Consider the following 17,955-nt stretch of genomic DNA (forward strand, 5'->3'; position numbering starts at 1 on the left):
GGGTTTGATTGCTCTGGGTTTGATTGCTCTGGGTTTGATTGCTCTGGGTTTGATTGCTCTGGCTGTGATTGCTCTGGGTGTGATTGCTCTGGTTTGATTGCTCTGGGTGTGATTGCACTGGGTGTGATTGCTCTGGGTTTGATTGCTCTGGGTTTGATTGATTGCTCTGGGTTTGATTGCTCTGGGTGTGATTGCTCAGGGTGTGATTGCTCTGGGTGTGATTGCTCTGGGTTTGATTGCTCTGGCTGTGATTGCTCTGGGTGTGATTGCTCTGGGTTTGATTGCTCTGGGTTTGATTGCTCTGGGTTTGATTGCACTGGGTGTGATTGCTCTGGGTGTGATTGATTGCTCTGGGTGTGATTGATTGCTCTGGGTTTGATTGCTCTGGGTTTGATTGCTCTGGGTGTGATTGATTGCTCTGGGTTTGATTGCTCTGGGTTTGATTGCTCTGGGTGTGATTGCTCTGGGTTTGATTGCTCTGGGTTTGATTGCTCTGGGTGTGATTGCTCTGGGTTTGATTGCTCTGGGTGTGATTGCTCTGGGTTTTATTGCTCTGGGTTTGATTGCTCTGGCTGTGATTGCTCAGGGTTTGATTGCTCTGGTCTGGCTGCAGCTCCAGGCTTTGTAGACGCTTGCCGATCGCACGGATCTGTGTCTCTGTTGACGTGTTTCAGCAGAAGCGCAGTTTGGTGAAGACAAAGTGCGCCAAAGTGCTCCAGCGTCAGCGCACGGACATGTTAGACTTCGCCATTTTCGCCGTGACCTTTGTCATCCTCCTGGTCAGCGCTGTTCTCTATCTGTATCCGGTAAGACAAAGCGGCTTTTGGGAGGGACAGACAGAGCACCAAGAGAGTATTCATAACTGTGTGTGTGTGTGTGTGTGTGTGTGTGTGTGTGTGTGTCTGTGTGTGTGTGTGTGTGTGTGTGTGTGTGTCTGTGTGTGTGTGTGTGTCTGTGTGTGTGTGTCTGTGTGTGTGTGTCTGTGTGTCTGTGTGTCTGTGTGTGTCTGTGTGTGTGTGTGTGTGTCTGTGTGTGTCTGTGTGTGTGTCTGTGTGTGTGTCTGTGTGTGTGTGTGTGTGTGTGTCTGTGTGTGTGTCTGTGTGTCTGTGTGTGTGTCTGTGTGTGTGTGTGTCTGTGTGTGTGTCTGTGTGTGTGTGTGTGTGTCTGTGTGTGTGTCTGTGTGTGTGTGTCTGTGTGTGTCTGTGTGTGTGTGTGTGTGTCTGTGTGTGTCTGTGTGTGTGTCTGTGTGTGTGTCTGTGTGTGTGTGTGTGTGTCTGTGTGTGTGTCTGTGTGTCTGTGTGTGTGTCTGTGTGTGTGTGTGTCTGTGTGTGTGTCTGTGTGTGTGTGTGTGTGTCTGTGTGTGTGTCTGTGTGTGTGTCTGTGTGTGTGTGTGTGTGTGTCTGTGTGTGTGTCTGTGTGTGTGTGTGTGTGTCTGTGTGTGTGTGTCTGTGTGTGTGTGTGTGTGTCTGTGTGTGTGTGTCTGTGTGTGTGTGTGTGTGTGTCTGTGTGTGTGTGTGTGTGTGTGTGTCTGTGTCTGTGTGTGTGTGTGTGTGTGTCTGTGTGTGTGTGTGTGTGTGTGTGTCTGTGTGTGTGTCTGTGTGTGTGTGTGTGTCTGTGTGTGTGTGTGTGTGTCTGTGTGTGTGTGTCTGTGTGTGTCTGTGTGTGTGTGTGTGTGTGTGTGTGTGTCTGTGTGTGTGTGTGTGTGTGTGTGTGTGTCTGTGTGTGTGTGTCTGTGTGTCTGTGTGTGTGTGTCTGTGTGTGTATTCATAACTCTGTGTGTCTCTGTCTCTTTCAGTCCTCCAGAAGAGCCTCGGGCATCCCCGGACTCAACCCCACAGATGACAAGTATGTGTCTATCTTCATCTCTCGCACCCTCTGACCCTTCATCTCTCCGACCTCTGACCCTTCATCTCTCTGACCCTTCATCTCTCTGACCCTTCATCTCTCTGACCCTTCATCTCTCTGACCTCTGACCCTTCATCTCTCTCCGACCTCTGACCCTTCATCTCTCTCACCCTCTGACCCTCCATCTCTCCGACCTCTGACCCTTCATCTCTCTGACCCTTCATCTCTCTGACCTCTGACCCTTCATCTCTCTCCGACCTCTGACCCTTCATCTCTCTCACCCTTTGACCCTTCATCTCTCTGACCCTTCATCTCTCTCCGACCTCTGATCTTTCATCTCTCTGACCCTTCATCTCTCTCCGACCTCTGACCCTTCATCTCTCTCACCCTCTGACCCTTCATCTCTCTGACCCTTCATCTCTCTCCGACCTCTGACCCTTCATCTCTCTGACCCTTCATCTCTCTCCGACCTCTGACCCTTCATCTCTCTGACCCTTCATCTCTCTCCGACCTCTGACCCTTCATCTCTCTCACCCTTCATCTCTCTCCGACCTCTGACCCTTCATCTCTCTGACCCTTCATCTCTCTCCGACCTCTGACCCTTCATCTCGCTCACCCTTCATCTCTCTCCGACCTCTGATCCTTCATCTCTCTGACCCTTCATCTCTCCGACCTCTGACCCTTCATCTCTCTCACCCTCTGACCCTTCATCTCTCCGACCTCTGACCCTTCATCTCTCTGACCCTTCATCTCTCTCCGACCTCTGACCCTTCATCTCTCTCACCCTCTGACCCTTCATCTCTCTGACCCTTCATCTCTCTCCGACCTCTGACCCTTCATCTCTCTCACCCTCTGACCCTTCATCTCTCTCACCCTCTGACCCTTCATCTCTCTGACCCTTCATCTCTCTCCGACCTCTGACCCTTCATCTCTCTCACCCTCTGACCCTTCATCTCCAACCTCTGACCCTTCATCTCTCTGACCCTTCATCTCTCTCCGACCTCTGACCCTTCATCTCTCTCACCCTCTGACCCTTCATCTCTCCGACCTCTGACCCTTCATCTCTCTGACCCTTCATCTCTCTCCGACCTCTGACCCTTCATCTCTCTCACCCTCTGACCCTTCATCTCTCTGACCCTTCATCTCTCTCCGACCTCTGACCCTTCATCTCTCTCACCCTCTGACCCTTCATCTCTCTCACCCTCTGACCCTTCATCTCTCTGACCCTTCATCTCTCTCCGACCTCTGACCCTTCATCTCTCTCACCCTCTGACCCTTCATCTCCAACCTCTGACCCTTCATCTCTCTGACCCTTCATCTCTCTCCGACCTCTGACCCTTCATCTCTCTCACCCTCTGACCCTTCATCTCTCTCACCCTCTGACCCTTCATCTCTCTGACCCTTCATCTCTCTCCGACCTCTGACCCTTCATCTCTCTCACCCTCTGACCCTTCATCTCTCCGACCTCTGACCCTTCATCTCTCTCACCCTCTGACCCTTCATCTCTCTGACCCTTCATATCTCTCTGACCCTTCATCTCTCTCCGACCTCTGACCCTTCATCTCTCCGACCTCTGACCCTTCATCTCTCTGACCCTTCATCTCTCTGACCTCTGACCCTTCATCTCTCTCACCCTCTGACCCTTCATCTCTCTGACCCTTCATCTCTCTCCGACCTCTGACCCTTCATCTCTCTCACCCTCTGACCCTTCATCTCTCCGACCTCTGACCCTTCATCTCTCTGACCCTTCATCTCTCTCCGACCTCTGACCCTTCATCTCTCTCACCCTCTGACCCTTCATCTCTCTCACCCTCTGACCCTTCATCTCTCTGACCCTTCATCTCTCTCCGACCTCTGACCCTTCATCTCTCTCACCCTCTGACCCTTCATCTCTCCGACCTCTGACCCTTCATCTCTCTGACCCTTCATCTCTCTCCGACCTCTGACCCTTCATCTCTCTCACCCTCTGACCCTTCATCTCTCTGACCCTTCATCTCTCTCCGACCTCTGACCCTTCATCTCTCTCACCCTCTGACCCTTCATCTCTCCGACCTCTGACCCTTCATCTCTCTGACCCTTCATCTCTCTCCGACCTCTGACCCTTCATCTCTCTCACCCTCTGACCCTTCATCTCTCTGACCCTTCATCTCTCTCCGACCTCTGACCCTTCATCTCTCTCACCCTCTGACCCTTCATCTCTCTCACCCTCTGACCCTTCATCTCTCTGACCCTTCATCTCTCTCCGACCTCTGACCCTTCATCTCTCTCACCCTCTGACCCTTCATCTCCAACCTCTGACCCTTCATCTCTCTGACCCTTCATCTCTCTCCGACCTCTGACCCTTCATCTCTCTCACCCTCTGACCCTTCATCTCTCTCACCCTCTGACCCTTCATCTCTCTGACCCTTCATCTCTCTCCGACCTCTGACCCTTCATCTCTCTCACCCTCTGACCCTTCATCTCTCCGACCTCTGACCCTTCATCTCTCTGACCCTTCATCTCTCTCCGACCTCTGACCCTTCATCTCTCTCACCCTCTGACCCTTCATCTCTCTGACCCTTCATCTCTCTCCGACCTCTGACCCTTCATCTCTCTCACCCTCTGACCCTTCATCTCTCCGACCCCTGACCCTTCATCTCTCTGACCCTTCATCTCTCTCCGACCTCTGACCCTTCATCTCTCTCACCCTCTGACCCTTCATCTCTCTGACCCTTCATCTCTCTCCGACCTCTGACCCTTCATCTCTCTCACCCTCTGACCCTTCATCTCTCCGACCTCTGACCCTTCATCTCTCTGACCCTTCATCTCTCTCCGACCTCTGACCCTTCATCTCTCTGACCCTTCATCTCTCTCCGACCTCTGACCCTTCATCTCTCTGACCCTTCATCTCTCTCCGACCTCTGACCCTTCATCTCTCTGACCCTTCATCTCTCTCCGACCTCTGACCCTTCATCTCTCTGGCCCTCTGTCCTCTGCTTGGCAGAGATGGGAACCTGCAGGACATAGTGAACAGAGGCAGCCTCCACCAGTTCCTGCTGGGCCTTCATGAGGAGTACGGGTCAGTGGCGTCCTTCTGGTTCGGCCGGAGGCCTGTGGTCAGCCTGGGCTCGCTGCAGCAGCTCCGACAGCACATCAACCCTAACCACTCCAGTGAGGGCCCTTCTGTATGTTCAGAGTAGTCTGTGAGGGCCCCTCATGAGCTGACCCTGTGTGTGATGCAGCCGACTCCTTTGAGACCATGCTGAAGTCCCTGCTGGGCTATCGCTCTGGGGGCGGGGCCACGGAGAGCGTCGTGAGGAAGAAGGTGTACGAGAACGCCATCGACCACGCCCTCAAACACAACTTCTCACTGGTGCTGAAGGTAAACGCAGTCGTTTCTTCACATCGGATCTGTTGATGTTCAGATCACTTGAACTCGTGTTGTACGTTGTTGTTCTAGTTTCATACTTCAAATACACATAAACACTCCAGAACGTTCTAACACGGAAGCGACTGAAACCTAGAAAACACCTGTAAATATGACGTACTTTATGTTTAATGCCACACTATGGAACATGTCACACCTGGTGATGACATGCAGATGGCAAATGTTCCACCTTTAAACCACTGAATCTCATAAATACCTGTACCTGTGTCTGTTCCCCTGTCTGTGCCCCTGTCTGTGCCCCTGTCTGTGCCCCTGTCTGTGACCCTGTCCGTGTCTGTACCTGTGTCTGTACCCGTGTCTGTACCCGTGTCTGTGCCCCTGTCTGTGACCCTGTCTGTGACCCTGTCTGTGACCCTGTCTGTGACCCTGTCCGTGTCTGTACCTGTGTCTGTACCCGTGTCTGTGCCCCTGTCTGTGCCCCTGTCTGTGCCCCTGTCCGTATCCGTACCCGGGTCTGTGCCCCTGTCTGTGCCCCTGTCTGTGCCCCTGTCTGTGCCCCTGTCTGTGACCCTGTCTGTGACCCTGTCTGTGACCCTGTCCGTGTCTGTACCTGTGTCTGTACCCCTGTCTGTGCCCCTGTCTGTGCCCCTGTCCGTATCCGTGTCTGTACCCCTGTCTGTACCCGTGTCTGTACCTGTGTCTGTGCCCCTGTCTGTGCCCCTGCCCCTGTCTGTGCCCCTGTCTGTGCCCGTGTCTGTGCCCCTGTCTGTGTCTGTGCCCCTGTCTGTGACCCTGTCTGTGTCTGTGCCCCTGTCTGTGCCCCTGTCTGTGACCCTGTCCGTGTCTGTACCCCTGTCTGTGCCCGTGTCTGTGCCCGTGTCTGTGCCCGTGTCTGTGCCCGTGTCTGTGCCCGTGTCTGTGCCCGTGTCTGTGCCCGTGTCCGTGTCTGTGCCCCTGTCTGTGTCTGTGCCCCTGTCTGTGCCCCTGTCTGTGCCCCTGTCTGTGCCCGTGTCTGTGCCCGTGTCTGTGCCCGTGTCCGTGTCTGTGCCCGTGTCTGTGCCCGTGTCTGTGCCCTCAGCTGGTGGACGAGCTGGTGTCCAAGTGGAGCTGTGTGCCCGCGGAGCAGCACATGCCGCTCTGCGCTCACCTCCTGGGGCTGGCCCTGAAGAGCGTCACTCAGGTGGGCCTGGGTGAGCGTTTCCAGGACGACGCACAGGTCATCTGCTTCAGACGGAACCATGACGTGGTACAGTAGCCCCGCCTCCACCCATAAAGTACCGTATTTTCCGCACTATAAGGCGCATTAAGCCAAACTAAACGTGTCCCACACAGAATCGCTTCGAGGTCAGTCAGCACGACCAGAATGAACCATAGACAAGGTGCACTGGATTACAAGGTCGTTTTTTGAGAAAATGAAAGGATTTGAAGTGCTCCTTATAGTGCGGAACATACGGTCGTCAAACCAGCTTTTGACAATTCTCTTGAACAATTTCAGATCTGGTCAGAAATTGGGAAAGGCTTCCTGGACGGCTCCCTGGACAAGAGCTCGAGCAGAAAAGCACAGTATGAGAAAGGTGAGTCCAAGTCGCCTAAATCGATATGAAGCCGCGCCCTGCAGCCTTAAAGGACACGTATGAGGCATTGGTAGTGTCATTATTGTCCTTTAAACATGCCACGTCGGGGGAGGAGTTATGGACTTAAAAACGGCACCGAAAATCTCAGAGCTCTAACTATGAAGGGAGAGGACCTTCAGAGGGAGAGGACCTTCAGAGGGACAGGACCTTCAGAGGGACAGGACCTTCAGAGGGACAGGACCTTCAGAGGGAGAGGACCTTCAGAGGGAGAGGACCTTCAGAGGGAGAGGACCTTCAGAGGGACAGGACCTTCAGAGGGACAGGACCTTCAGAGGGACAGGACCTTCAGAGGGACAGGACCTTCAGAGGGACAGGACCTTCAGAGGGACAGGACCTTCAGAGGGACAGGACCTTCAGAGGTAGAGGACCTTCAGAGGGAGAGGACCTTCAGAGGGACAGGACCTTCAGAGGGACAGGACCTTCAGAGGGACAGGACCTTCAGAGGTAGAGGACCTTCAGAGGGACAGGACCTTCAGAGGTAGAGGACCTTCAGAGGTAGAGGACCTTCAGAGGTAGAGGACCTTCAGAGGTAGAGGACCTTCAGAGGGACAGGACCTTCAGAGGGACAGGACCTTCAGAGGTAGAGGACCTTCAGAGGGACAGGACCTTCAGAGGGACAGGACCTTCAGAGGGACAGGACCTTCAGAGGGACAGGACCTTCAGAGGTAGAGGACCTTCAGAGGTAGAGGACCTTCAGAGGGAGAGGACCTTCAGAGGGACAGGACCTTCAGAGGGACAGGACCTTCAGAGGGACAGGACCTTCAGAGGGACAGGACATTCAGAGGGACAGGACTTTCAGAGGGACAGGACCTTCAGAGGGACAGGACCTTCAGAGGGACAGGACCTTCAGAGGTAGAGGACCTTCAGAGGGACAGGACCTTCAGAGGTAGAGGACCTTCAGAGGTAGAGGACCTTCAGAGGTAGAGGACCTTCAGAGGGACAGGACCTTCAGAGGGACAGGACCTTCAGAGGGACAGGACCTTCAGAGGGACAGGACCTTCAGAGGGACAGGACCTTCAGAGGGACAGGACCTTCAGAGGTAGAGGACCTTCAGAGGGACAGGACCTTCAGAGGGACAGGACCTTCAGAGGGACAGGACCTTCAGAGGGACAGGACCTTCAGAGGTGGAGGACCTTCAGAGGTGGAGGACCTTCAGAGGTAGAGGACCTTCAGAGGTAGAGGACCTTCAGAGGTAGAGGACCTTCAGAGGTAGAGGACCTTCAGAGGTAGAGGACCTTCAGAGGTAGAGGACCTTCAGAGGGACAGGACCTTCAGAGGGACAGGACCTTCAGAGGTGGAGGACCTTCAGAGGTGGAGGACCTTCAGAGGGGGAGGACCTTCAGAGGTGGAGGACCTTCAGAGGTGGAGGACCTTCAGAGGTGGAGGACCTTCAGAGGTGGAGGACCTTCAGAGGTGGAGGACCTTCAGAGGGGGAGGACCTTCAGAGGGACAGGACCTTCAGAGGGACAGGACCTTCAGAGGGACAGGACCTTCAGAGGGACAGGACCTTCAGAGGTGGAGGACCTTCAGAGGTGGAGGACCTTCAGAGGGGGAGGACCTTCAGAGGGACAGGACCTTCAGAGGGACAGGACCTTCAGAGGGACAGGACCTTCAGAGGGAGAGGACCTTCAGAGGGACAGGACCTTCAGAGGGACAGGACCTTCAGAGGTAGAGGACCTTCAGAGGTAGAGGACCTTCAGAGGTAGAGGACCTTCAGAGGTAGAGGACCTTCAGAGGTAGAGGACCTTCAGAGGTAGAGGACCTTCAGAGGTAGAGGACCTTCAGAGGGACAGGACCTTCAGAGGTAGAGGACCTTCAGAGGTAGAGGACCTTCAGAGGTAGAGGACCTTCAGAGGTAGAGGACCTTCAGAGGGACAGGACCTTCAGAGGGACAGGACCTTCTCACCAGGATTCCTCAGTCTCCAGCTGTATTTATGAGGAACAATGTCACACCACAAACATGTTCATATATGCCACGCCCGTCACTGGAGCCACGCCCACTCCTCTGTTGTTCTGTAGCTCTCACAGACATGGAGGCTCTGCTGACCACAGTGGTGAAGGAGCGACGAGCTCAGAGGAGACACGCCGCATTTGTGGACACGCTGCTCCAGTCCAGCCTGACCGAGCCACAGGTCAGGAACACTCACAGTTCTTTTAGCTTTTCCTTTCTGTTCTGTTACTTATTGATAGACTTTTCCGGGTGTTCTCTCCTTCAGATGGTGGAGGACTGCATGGTGTTCACTCTCGCCGGGTGTGTCATCACAGCCAACTGTAGGTCCTCCTCATGTGAGCCATTTCAGCCACAATGTTTTCCTCTGAGTGTTTCAATGATTGCGTTTCCTGTTTGAAGTGTGCATCTGGGCTCTCCGCTTCCTGTCTGCGTCGGAGGAGGTGCAGGACAAGCTGTACCAGGAGATCCAGGAGGTCTTGGGCTCAGAACCCGTCACACTGGAGAAGGTCCCCCAGCTGAGGTATCGTCTGAGCCACAACTTCGCTCAGAGAATATTCACTTGACTCGTCTTCACTCTGGACTCCTCCTCCAGTGGCCACTAGAGGCGCCGCACAAACTCCTGATTTCTAAAACGCTCTGTGCACTTTCTTCAGACTCACAGTTTGTCTGAATGAGACGTGTGTGAGCATCGGCCGTGTTCACACTGACACCAGGAGGTCTGAGTGGTCAAAGGAGGCGTGCAAAAGAGACACAGATGCCCTCCCTGAAAGAATGAACGGATCTGCAGCAGAGACGAGAGCAGAAGAAGACATGAAGCTCTATCACACACACACACACATATATATATATATATATATATATATATATATATATCTCCTATCTCCTATCTCCTATCTCCTATCTCCTATCTCCTATCTCCTATCTCCTATCTCCTATCTCCTATCTCCTATCTCCTATCTCCTATCTCCTATCTCCTATCTCCTATCATCTATCATCTATCATCTATCATCTATCATCTATCATCTATCATCTATCATCTATCATCTATCATCTATCATCTATCTCCTATCTCCTATCTCCTATCTCCTATCTCCTATCATCTATCCTGGATCCTGGGTTCTATATCACACCCAGAGCCATCAAAACCAGGCAACACGATCAAGAGAAGGGGAAACTTTAAATACATTTGAATACTGTATATAAACCTGTCTCGTGCTCCTTCTGAGGGAGGTTTCTCTCAGGTCCAATCGTTGTTTTATATATATATTTCTCAGTTTGTGCAGAGAGAAGCAAAGTCCTGAACCTAATGCAAGTTTTATCAATCCCAAATACTGTATCTAGTTTCTTGACATGAACAACAAAGGTACAAATGAATATTTAACCCCAATAAAAGCGTTTGTGTGTAACGCTGCTGCTGCTCTAATGCGCTCGATACTCATGCTCGTGTTGCATTGTGCCCTGAATAGATACTGCCAGCAGGTTTTGAATGAGACGGTCAGGACGGCCATGTTGACCCCTGTGGCCGCCCGGCTCCAGGAAGTAGAGGGTAAAGTGGATCAGCATGTCATCCCCAAAGAGGTATCCACTTTTCTATCCCCGCATTTATTTGTGGAAATGTGGAACGTGCTAAAATGAGATTGTGTCACCTCTGATGATGTCCAGACGCTGGTCATCTATGCACTGGGAGTGGTCATGCAGGACCCGGACACCTGGAGCAGCCCTTACAGGTAAAACTCCTCCATACGTCTCCTGACAGAGGCAGAGGCCTGGCTCACCCATTCAGGAACATTACATCAAGAGTGTCCAGACTGACCCGTGTCCAGACTGACCCGTGTCCGGACTGACCTGTGTCCGGACTGACCTGTGTCCAGACTGACCCGTGTCCGGACTGACCCATGTCCAGACTGACCTGTGTCCAGACTGACCTGTGTCCAGACTGACCCATGTCCAGACTGACCTGTGTCCAGACCCATGTCCAGACTGACCCATGTCCAGGTTCTCTCTGAAGCCGTCACAACGTTAAAAAAATACTCAAAATACTTCACAATCGCAGAAGAAGAAAAATCTAAATGTTAAATCCAGAGTTCAGAAAAGCCCCGCCCTCTTTCGTTGTGTGCATCTTTTTGAACAATAAAATAGTTTCTATTTCTCTAAAATAGGCCGTAGTACAGTCGCCGGCGCCGCCATGTTTGTTTGGTGCTGCTCCTCTGTGATTGGCTCCAGTCCCGCCTTCAGGCCCTAAACGCCGTTTACCAAGCCGGGGCTAAACCTGGACTAAAATTGAACTAAACTGGGCTCAAACCAGAGTCAATGTTCACTCTGGATTCAGCACCTTCAGGGCTCTGTACAACTGTGTTTCCTGCTTTAGTTACACGTCTCCAGTGGAATAAAAGAGGAATCTTAACAGCTGAATTTGTTTAGTTATATTTATGTGTCCTGCTAGTTTAAATACACATGTACTGCTCTCACGGCACAGTGGCTCTCTCGCCTCACAGCAAGAAGGTGCCGGGTTCGACTCCCGCGTCGCCCGGGTCAATGCAGAGAACAGACTTCCCTAAGGGGACAATAAAGTGACCTTCACTTCAATTACACTTCAAATACACCTGATGTTTTAGGTTTAATCCGGACCGATTCCAGGAAGAGTCGGCCAGAAAAACCTTCAGTCTGCTGGGATTCTCCGGGAGTCAGACCTGCCCTGAGCTCAGGTACACTCTGACCTCACACTCTGACCTCACACTCTGACCTTACACACTCTGACCTAACACACTCTGACCTCACACACTCTGACCTCACACTCTGACCTCACACTCTGACCTCACACTCTGACCTAACACACTCTGACCTCACACACTCTGACCTGACACTCTGACCTCACACACTCTGACCTCACACTCTGACCTCACACTCTGACCTTACACACTCTGACCTTACACACTCTGACCTCACACACTCTGACCTCACACTCTGACCTCACACTCTGACCTCACACTCTGACCTTACACACTCTGACCTCACACACTCTGACCTAACACACTCTGACCTCACACACTCTGACCTAACACACTCTGACCTCACACTCTGACCTCACACTCTGACCTCACACACTCTGACCTCACACACTCTGACCTCACACACTGACCTCACACACTCTGGCCTTACACACTCTGGCCTTACACACTCTGACCTCACACTCTGACCTCACACTCTGACCTCACACTCTGACCTCACACACTCTGACCTCACACACTCTGACCTCACACACTCTGACCTCACACTCTGACCTAACACACTCTGACCTAACACACTCTGACCTCACACACTCTGACCTCACACACTCTGACCTCACACACTCTGACCTCACACACTCTGGCCTCACACTCTGGCCTCACACTCTGACCTCACACTCTGACCTCACACTCTGACCTCACACTCTGACCTCACACACTCTGACCTCACACACTCTGACCTCACACACTCTGACCTGACACACTCTGACCTCACACTCTGACCTCACACTCTGACCTAACACACTCTGACCTAACACACTCTGACCTCACACACTCTGGCCTCACACTCTGGCCTCACACTCTGACCTCACACTCTGACCTTACACACTCTGACCTTACACACTCTGACCTCACACTCTGGCCTCACACACTGACCTCACACACTCTGACCTTACACACTCTGGCCTCACACTCTGACCTCACACTCTGACCTCACACTCTGACCTCACACTCTGGCCTCACACTCTGGCCTCACACTCTGGCCTCACACACTGACCTCACACTCTGACCTCACACTCTGACCTAACACACTCTGACCTAACACACTCTGACCTAACACACTCTGACCTCACACTCTGACCTAACACACTCTGACCTCACACACTCTGACCTCACACACTCTGACCTCACACACTCTGACCTAACACACTCTGACCTCACACACTCTGACCTCACACACTCTGGCCTCACACTCTGACCTTACACACTCTGACCTTACACACTCTGACCTTACACACTCTGACCTCACACTCTGGCCTCACACACTGGCCTCACACACTGACCTCACACACTCTGACCTTACACACTCTGGCCTCACACTCTGACCTCACACTCTGACCTCACACACTCTGGCCTCACACTCTGGCCTCACACACTGACCTCACACTCTGACCTCACACTCTGACCTCACACTCTGACCTCACACTCTGACCTCACACACTCTGACCTCACACACTCTGGCCTCACACTCTGACCTCACATTCTGACCTCACACTCTGACCTCACACTCTGACCTCACACACTCTGGCCTCACACTCTGACCTTACACACTCTGACCTTACACACTCTGACCTCACACTCTGGCCTCACACACTGGCCTCACACACTCTGACCTCACACACTCTGGCCTCACACTCTGGCCTCACACTCTGACCTCACACTCTGGCCTCACACACTGACCTCACACACTCTGACCTTACACTCTGGCCTCACACTCTGACCTCACACTCTGACCTCACACTCTGACCTCACACTCTGACCTCACACTCTGACCTCACACTCTGACCTCACACTCTGACCTCACACTCTGGCCTCACACTCTGGCCTCACACTCTCTGACCTCACACACTCTGACCTCACACACTCTGGCCTCACACACTCTGGCCTCACACTCTGGCCTCACACACTGACCTCACACACTCTGACCTCACACACTCTGACCTCACACACTCTGACCTCACACACTCTGGCCTCACACTCTGACTTTACACACTCTGGCCTCACACTCTGACCTCACACACTCTGGCCTCACACACTCTGGCCTCACACACTCTGGCCTCACACTCTGACCTCACACACTGACCTCACACTCTGGCCTCACACTCTGACCTCACACTCTGACCTCACACTCTGACCTAACACACTCTGACCTCACACACTCTGACCTGACACACTCTGACCTGACACACTCTGACCTCACACTCTGACCTCACACTCTGACCTCACACTCTGGCCTCACACTCTGGCCTCACACTCTGGCCTCACACACTGACCTCACACTCTGACCTCACACTCTGACCTCACACTCTGACCTCACACTCTGACCTAACACACTCTGACCTCACACTCTGACCTAACACACTCTGACCTCACACACTCTGACCTCACACACTCTGACCTCACATTCTGACCTCACACACTCTGACCTCACACACTCTGACCTCACACACTCTGACCTCACACACTCTGACCTCACACACTCTGGCCTCACACTCTGACCTTACACACTCTGACCTTACACACTCTGACCTCACACTCTGGCCTCACACACTGGCCTCACACACTCTGACCTTACACACTCTGGCCTCACACTCTGACCTCACACTCTGGCCTCACACTCTGGCCTCACACACTGACCTCACACACTCTGACCTTACACACTCTGGCCTCACACTCTGGCCTCACACTCTGACCTCACACTCTGACCTCACACTCTGACCTCACACTCTGACCTCACACACTCTGACCTCACACACTCTGACCTCACACACTCTGACCTCACACACTCTGACCTCACACACTCTGGCCTCACACTCTGGCCTCACACTCTGACCTCACATTCTGACCTCACACTCTGACCTAACACACTCTGACCTAACACACTCTGGCCTCACACTCTGACCTTACACACTCTGACCTTACACACTCTGACCTTACACACTCTGACCTCACACTCTGGCCTCACACACTGGCCTCACACACTCTGACCTTACACACTCTGACCTCACACTCTGGCCTCACACTCTGGCCTCACACACTGACCTCACACACTCTGACCTTACACACTCTGGCCTCACACTCTGGCCTCACACTCTGACCTCACACTCTGACCTCACACTCTGACCTCACACTCTGACCTCACACACTGACCTCACACTCTGACCTCACACTCTGACCTCACACTCTGGCCTCACACTCTCTGACCTCACACACTCTGACCTCACACACTCTGGCCTCACACACTCTGACCTCACACTCTGGCCTCACACTCTGGCCTCACACACTGACCTCACACACTCTGACCTCACACACTCTGACCTCACACACTCTGGCCTCACACTCTGACTTTACACACTCTGGCCTCACACTCTGACCTCACACACTCTGACCTTACACACTCTGGCCTCACACTCTGGCCTCACACACTGACCTCACACACTCTGGCCTCACACTCTGACCTCACACACAGGTTTGCGTACACGGTGGCCAGCGTCCTGCTCAGTTCGGTGGTGCGGCGCCTCCGGCTCGGGGCCGTGGAGGGTCAGGCGATGGAGGTGCGCTCGGAGCTGGTGTCCACGCCCAAAGACGAGGCATGGCTGACGGTCAGCAGCAGGACCTGAACACCCCCCTGGGCCCTCTGGACCCCCGTGTCCCCCCTGGACCCCCGTGTCCCCCCTGGACCCTCTGGACCCCCGTGTCCCCCCTGGACCCTCTGGACCCCCGTGTTCCCTCTGGACCCCCGTGTCCCCTCTGGACCCCCGTGTTCCCTCTGGACCCCCGTGTCCCCCCTGGACCCTCTAGTCCCCCGTGTCCCCCCTGGACCCTCTGGACCCCGTGTCCCCTCTGGACCCCCGTGTTCCCTCTGGACCCCCGTGTCCCCTCTGGACCCCCGTGTCCCCCCTGGACCCTCTGGACCCCCGTGTCCCCCGTGTCTTTGTGCCAATGAACAGTCTTATTCCACAAGTGAAGTGTTTTATCAGGTGTAAAGCCAAAGCACCTGTGACTTCTCTTTTTAGAAAACACTTCAGTCGACAATTCTTTTTGTACATTTTCAATAAAATAATTGTTATTTATTTTCCGTGTATGTTCATCAATGCTCTTTGGATGATCTATGCATAGTTATTATTTCTATTTTATTTCAGGCACATTGCTATAATCTCAGAAGAGGCAAACTAACAAGAATGAGAAAAGTGGAACTACTTGGATTAAGAAATTAAAAAGCTTTTGACTGAATGTGAAACTTTAAAATGCTAAAATGCTGTTCTAAATCAGTAATGGAGCCAGACAAAGAGTTCTGGGAGAGTCTACAGAGCCTAAACTGCCATGTTATTTTTTGCTGCGGTTCCTGAAACTGCTGCGCCGTTTTAGACCGCGCCGGGTTAAGGTTAAGCTTAGGGTTAAGGTTAGGGTTAGGGTTAAGGTTAAGGTTAAGCTTAGGGTTAAGGTTAGGGTTAGGGTTAAGGTTAAGGTTAGGGTTAGGGTTAAGGTTAAGATTAGGGTTAGGGTTAGGGTTAAGGTTAAGGTTAGGGTTAAGGTTAAGGTTAAGATTAGGGTTAGGGTTAGGGTTAAGGTTAAGATTAGGGTTAAGGTTAGGGTTAGGGTTAAGGTTAAGGTTAGGGTTAAGGTTAGGGTTAAGGTTAGGGTTAAGGTTAAGGTTAGGGTTAAGGTTAGGGTTAAGGTTAGGGTTAAGGTTAGGGTTAGGGTTAGGGTTAAGGTTAGGGTTAAGGTTAGGGTTAGGGTTAGGGTTAAGGTTAGGGTTAAGGTTAGGGTTAGGTTTAAGGTTAGGGTTAAGGTTAGGGTTAAGGTTAGGGTTAAGGTTAAGGTTAGGGTTAAGGTTAGGGTTAAGGTTAAGGTTAGGGTTAGGGTTAAGGTTAGGGTTAAGGTTAAGGTTAGGGTTAAGGTTAGGGTTAAGGTTAAGGTTAGGGTTAAGGTTAGGGTTAAGGTTAGGGTTAGGGTTAAGGTTAAGGTTAGGGTTAAGGTTAGGGTTAAGGTTAGGGTTAAGGTTAAGGTTAGGGTTAAGCTTAGGGTTAAGGTTAGGGTTAGGGTTAAGGTTAAGGTTAGGGTTAGGGTTAAGGTTAAGATTAGGGTTAGGGTTAAGGTTAAGGTTAGGGTTAAGGTTAGGGTTAAGGTTAAGGTTAGGGTTAAGGTTAAGGTTAAGATTAGGGTTAGGGTTAGGGTTAAGGTTAGGGTTAGGGTTAAGGTTAGGGTTAAGGTTAGGGTTAGGGTTAAGGTTAGGGTTAAGGTTAGGGTTAAGGTTAGGGTTAAGGTTAGGGTTAAGGTTAGGGTTAGGGTTAGGGTTAAGGTTAGGGTTAAGGTTAGGGTTAGGGTTAGGGTTAAGGTTAGGGTTAAGGTTAGGGTTAGGTTTAAGGTTAGGGTTAAGGTTAGGGTTAAGGTTAGGGTTAGGGTTAAGGTTAAGGTTAGGGTTAAGGTTAGGGTTAAGGTTAGGGTTAGGGTTAAGGTTAAGGTTAGGGTTAAGGTTAGGGTTAAGGTTAGGGTTAAGGTTAAGGTTAGGGTTAAGGTTAGGGTTAGGGTTAAGGTTAAGGTTAGGGTTAAGGTTAGGGTTAAGGTTAGGGTTAAGGTTAGGGTTAGGGTTAGGGTTAAGGTTAAGGTTAGGGTTAAGGTTAAGGTTAGGGTTAACGTTAGGGTTAAGGTTAGGGTTAGGGTTAAGGTTAGGGTTAGGGTTAAGGTTAAGGTTAGGGTTAAGGTTAAGGTTAAGGTTAAGGTTAGGGTTAAGGTTAAGGTTAGGGTTAAGGTTAGGGTTAGGGTTAAGGTTAGGGTTAAGGTTAGGGTTAAGGTTAAGGTTAGGGTTAAGGTTAAGGTTAGGGTTAGGGTTAAGGTTAAGGTTAGGGTTAAGGTTAAGGTTAGGGTTAGGGTTAAGGTTAGGGTTAAGGTTAGGGTTAAGGTTAGGGTTAAGGTTAGGGTTAGGGTTAAGGTTAAGGTTAGGGTTAAGGTTAGGGTTAAGGTTAGGGTTAAGGTTAGGGTTAAGGTTAAGGTTAGGGTTAAGGTTAGGGTTAAGGTTAGGGTTAGGGTTAGGGTTAAGGTTAGGGTTAAGGTTAAGGTTTAGGTTAGGGTTAAGGTTAGGGTTAGGGTTAAGGTTAAGGTTAGGGTTTAGGTTAGGGTTAAGGTTAGGGTTAAGGTTAAGGTTAAGGTTTAGGTTAGGGTTAAGGTTAGGGTTAAGGTTAAGGTTAGGGTTAAGGTTAGGGTTAGCCATGAGGCTATGCGGTTCCTGAAAATGCTGGGCCATTTGACCGCGCCGCGGCTCTGCAGCCACGGCCAATAATTATACCACATTTTCAATGATTAACTAACATCTAATCCAAATGTAGTATTTTTCTGTACATGAGGAACACATTACAGTTTTCAGTGAAGAAA

The 17,955-nt window shown here is 51.7% G+C and overlaps 1 protein-coding gene across 1 annotated transcript; it reads left to right on the forward strand.

Moving 5' to 3' along the window:
- Window positions 1–652: 652 nt before the first annotated feature.
- On the forward strand, window positions 653–15,582 carry cyp20a1 (cytochrome P450, family 20, subfamily A, polypeptide 1). The gene is made up of 13 exons (XM_072448376.1): window positions 653–806; window positions 1,796–1,845; window positions 4,829–4,995; window positions 5,067–5,206; window positions 6,291–6,458; window positions 6,708–6,786; window positions 8,866–8,978; window positions 9,063–9,117; window positions 9,197–9,317; window positions 10,264–10,375; window positions 10,460–10,524; window positions 11,413–11,502; window positions 15,053–15,582. Exons 1-13 carry the CDS (start codon window positions 735–737, stop codon window positions 15,201–15,203), a joined length of 1,383 nt encoding a protein of 460 aa, XP_072304477.1. The 5' UTR covers window positions 653–734; the 3' UTR covers window positions 15,204–15,582.
- The last annotated feature ends 2,373 nt before the right edge of the window (window positions 15,583–17,955 follow it).

This window comes from Eucyclogobius newberryi, unplaced genomic scaffold (genome assembly GCF_026437365.1).
Source record: "Eucyclogobius newberryi isolate DKJ021-1_F unplaced genomic scaffold, fEucNew1.0.hap1 SCAF_1, whole genome shotgun sequence".
In the NCBI taxonomy this organism is placed as follows: domain Eukaryota; kingdom Metazoa; phylum Chordata; class Actinopteri; order Gobiiformes; family Gobiidae; genus Eucyclogobius; species Eucyclogobius newberryi.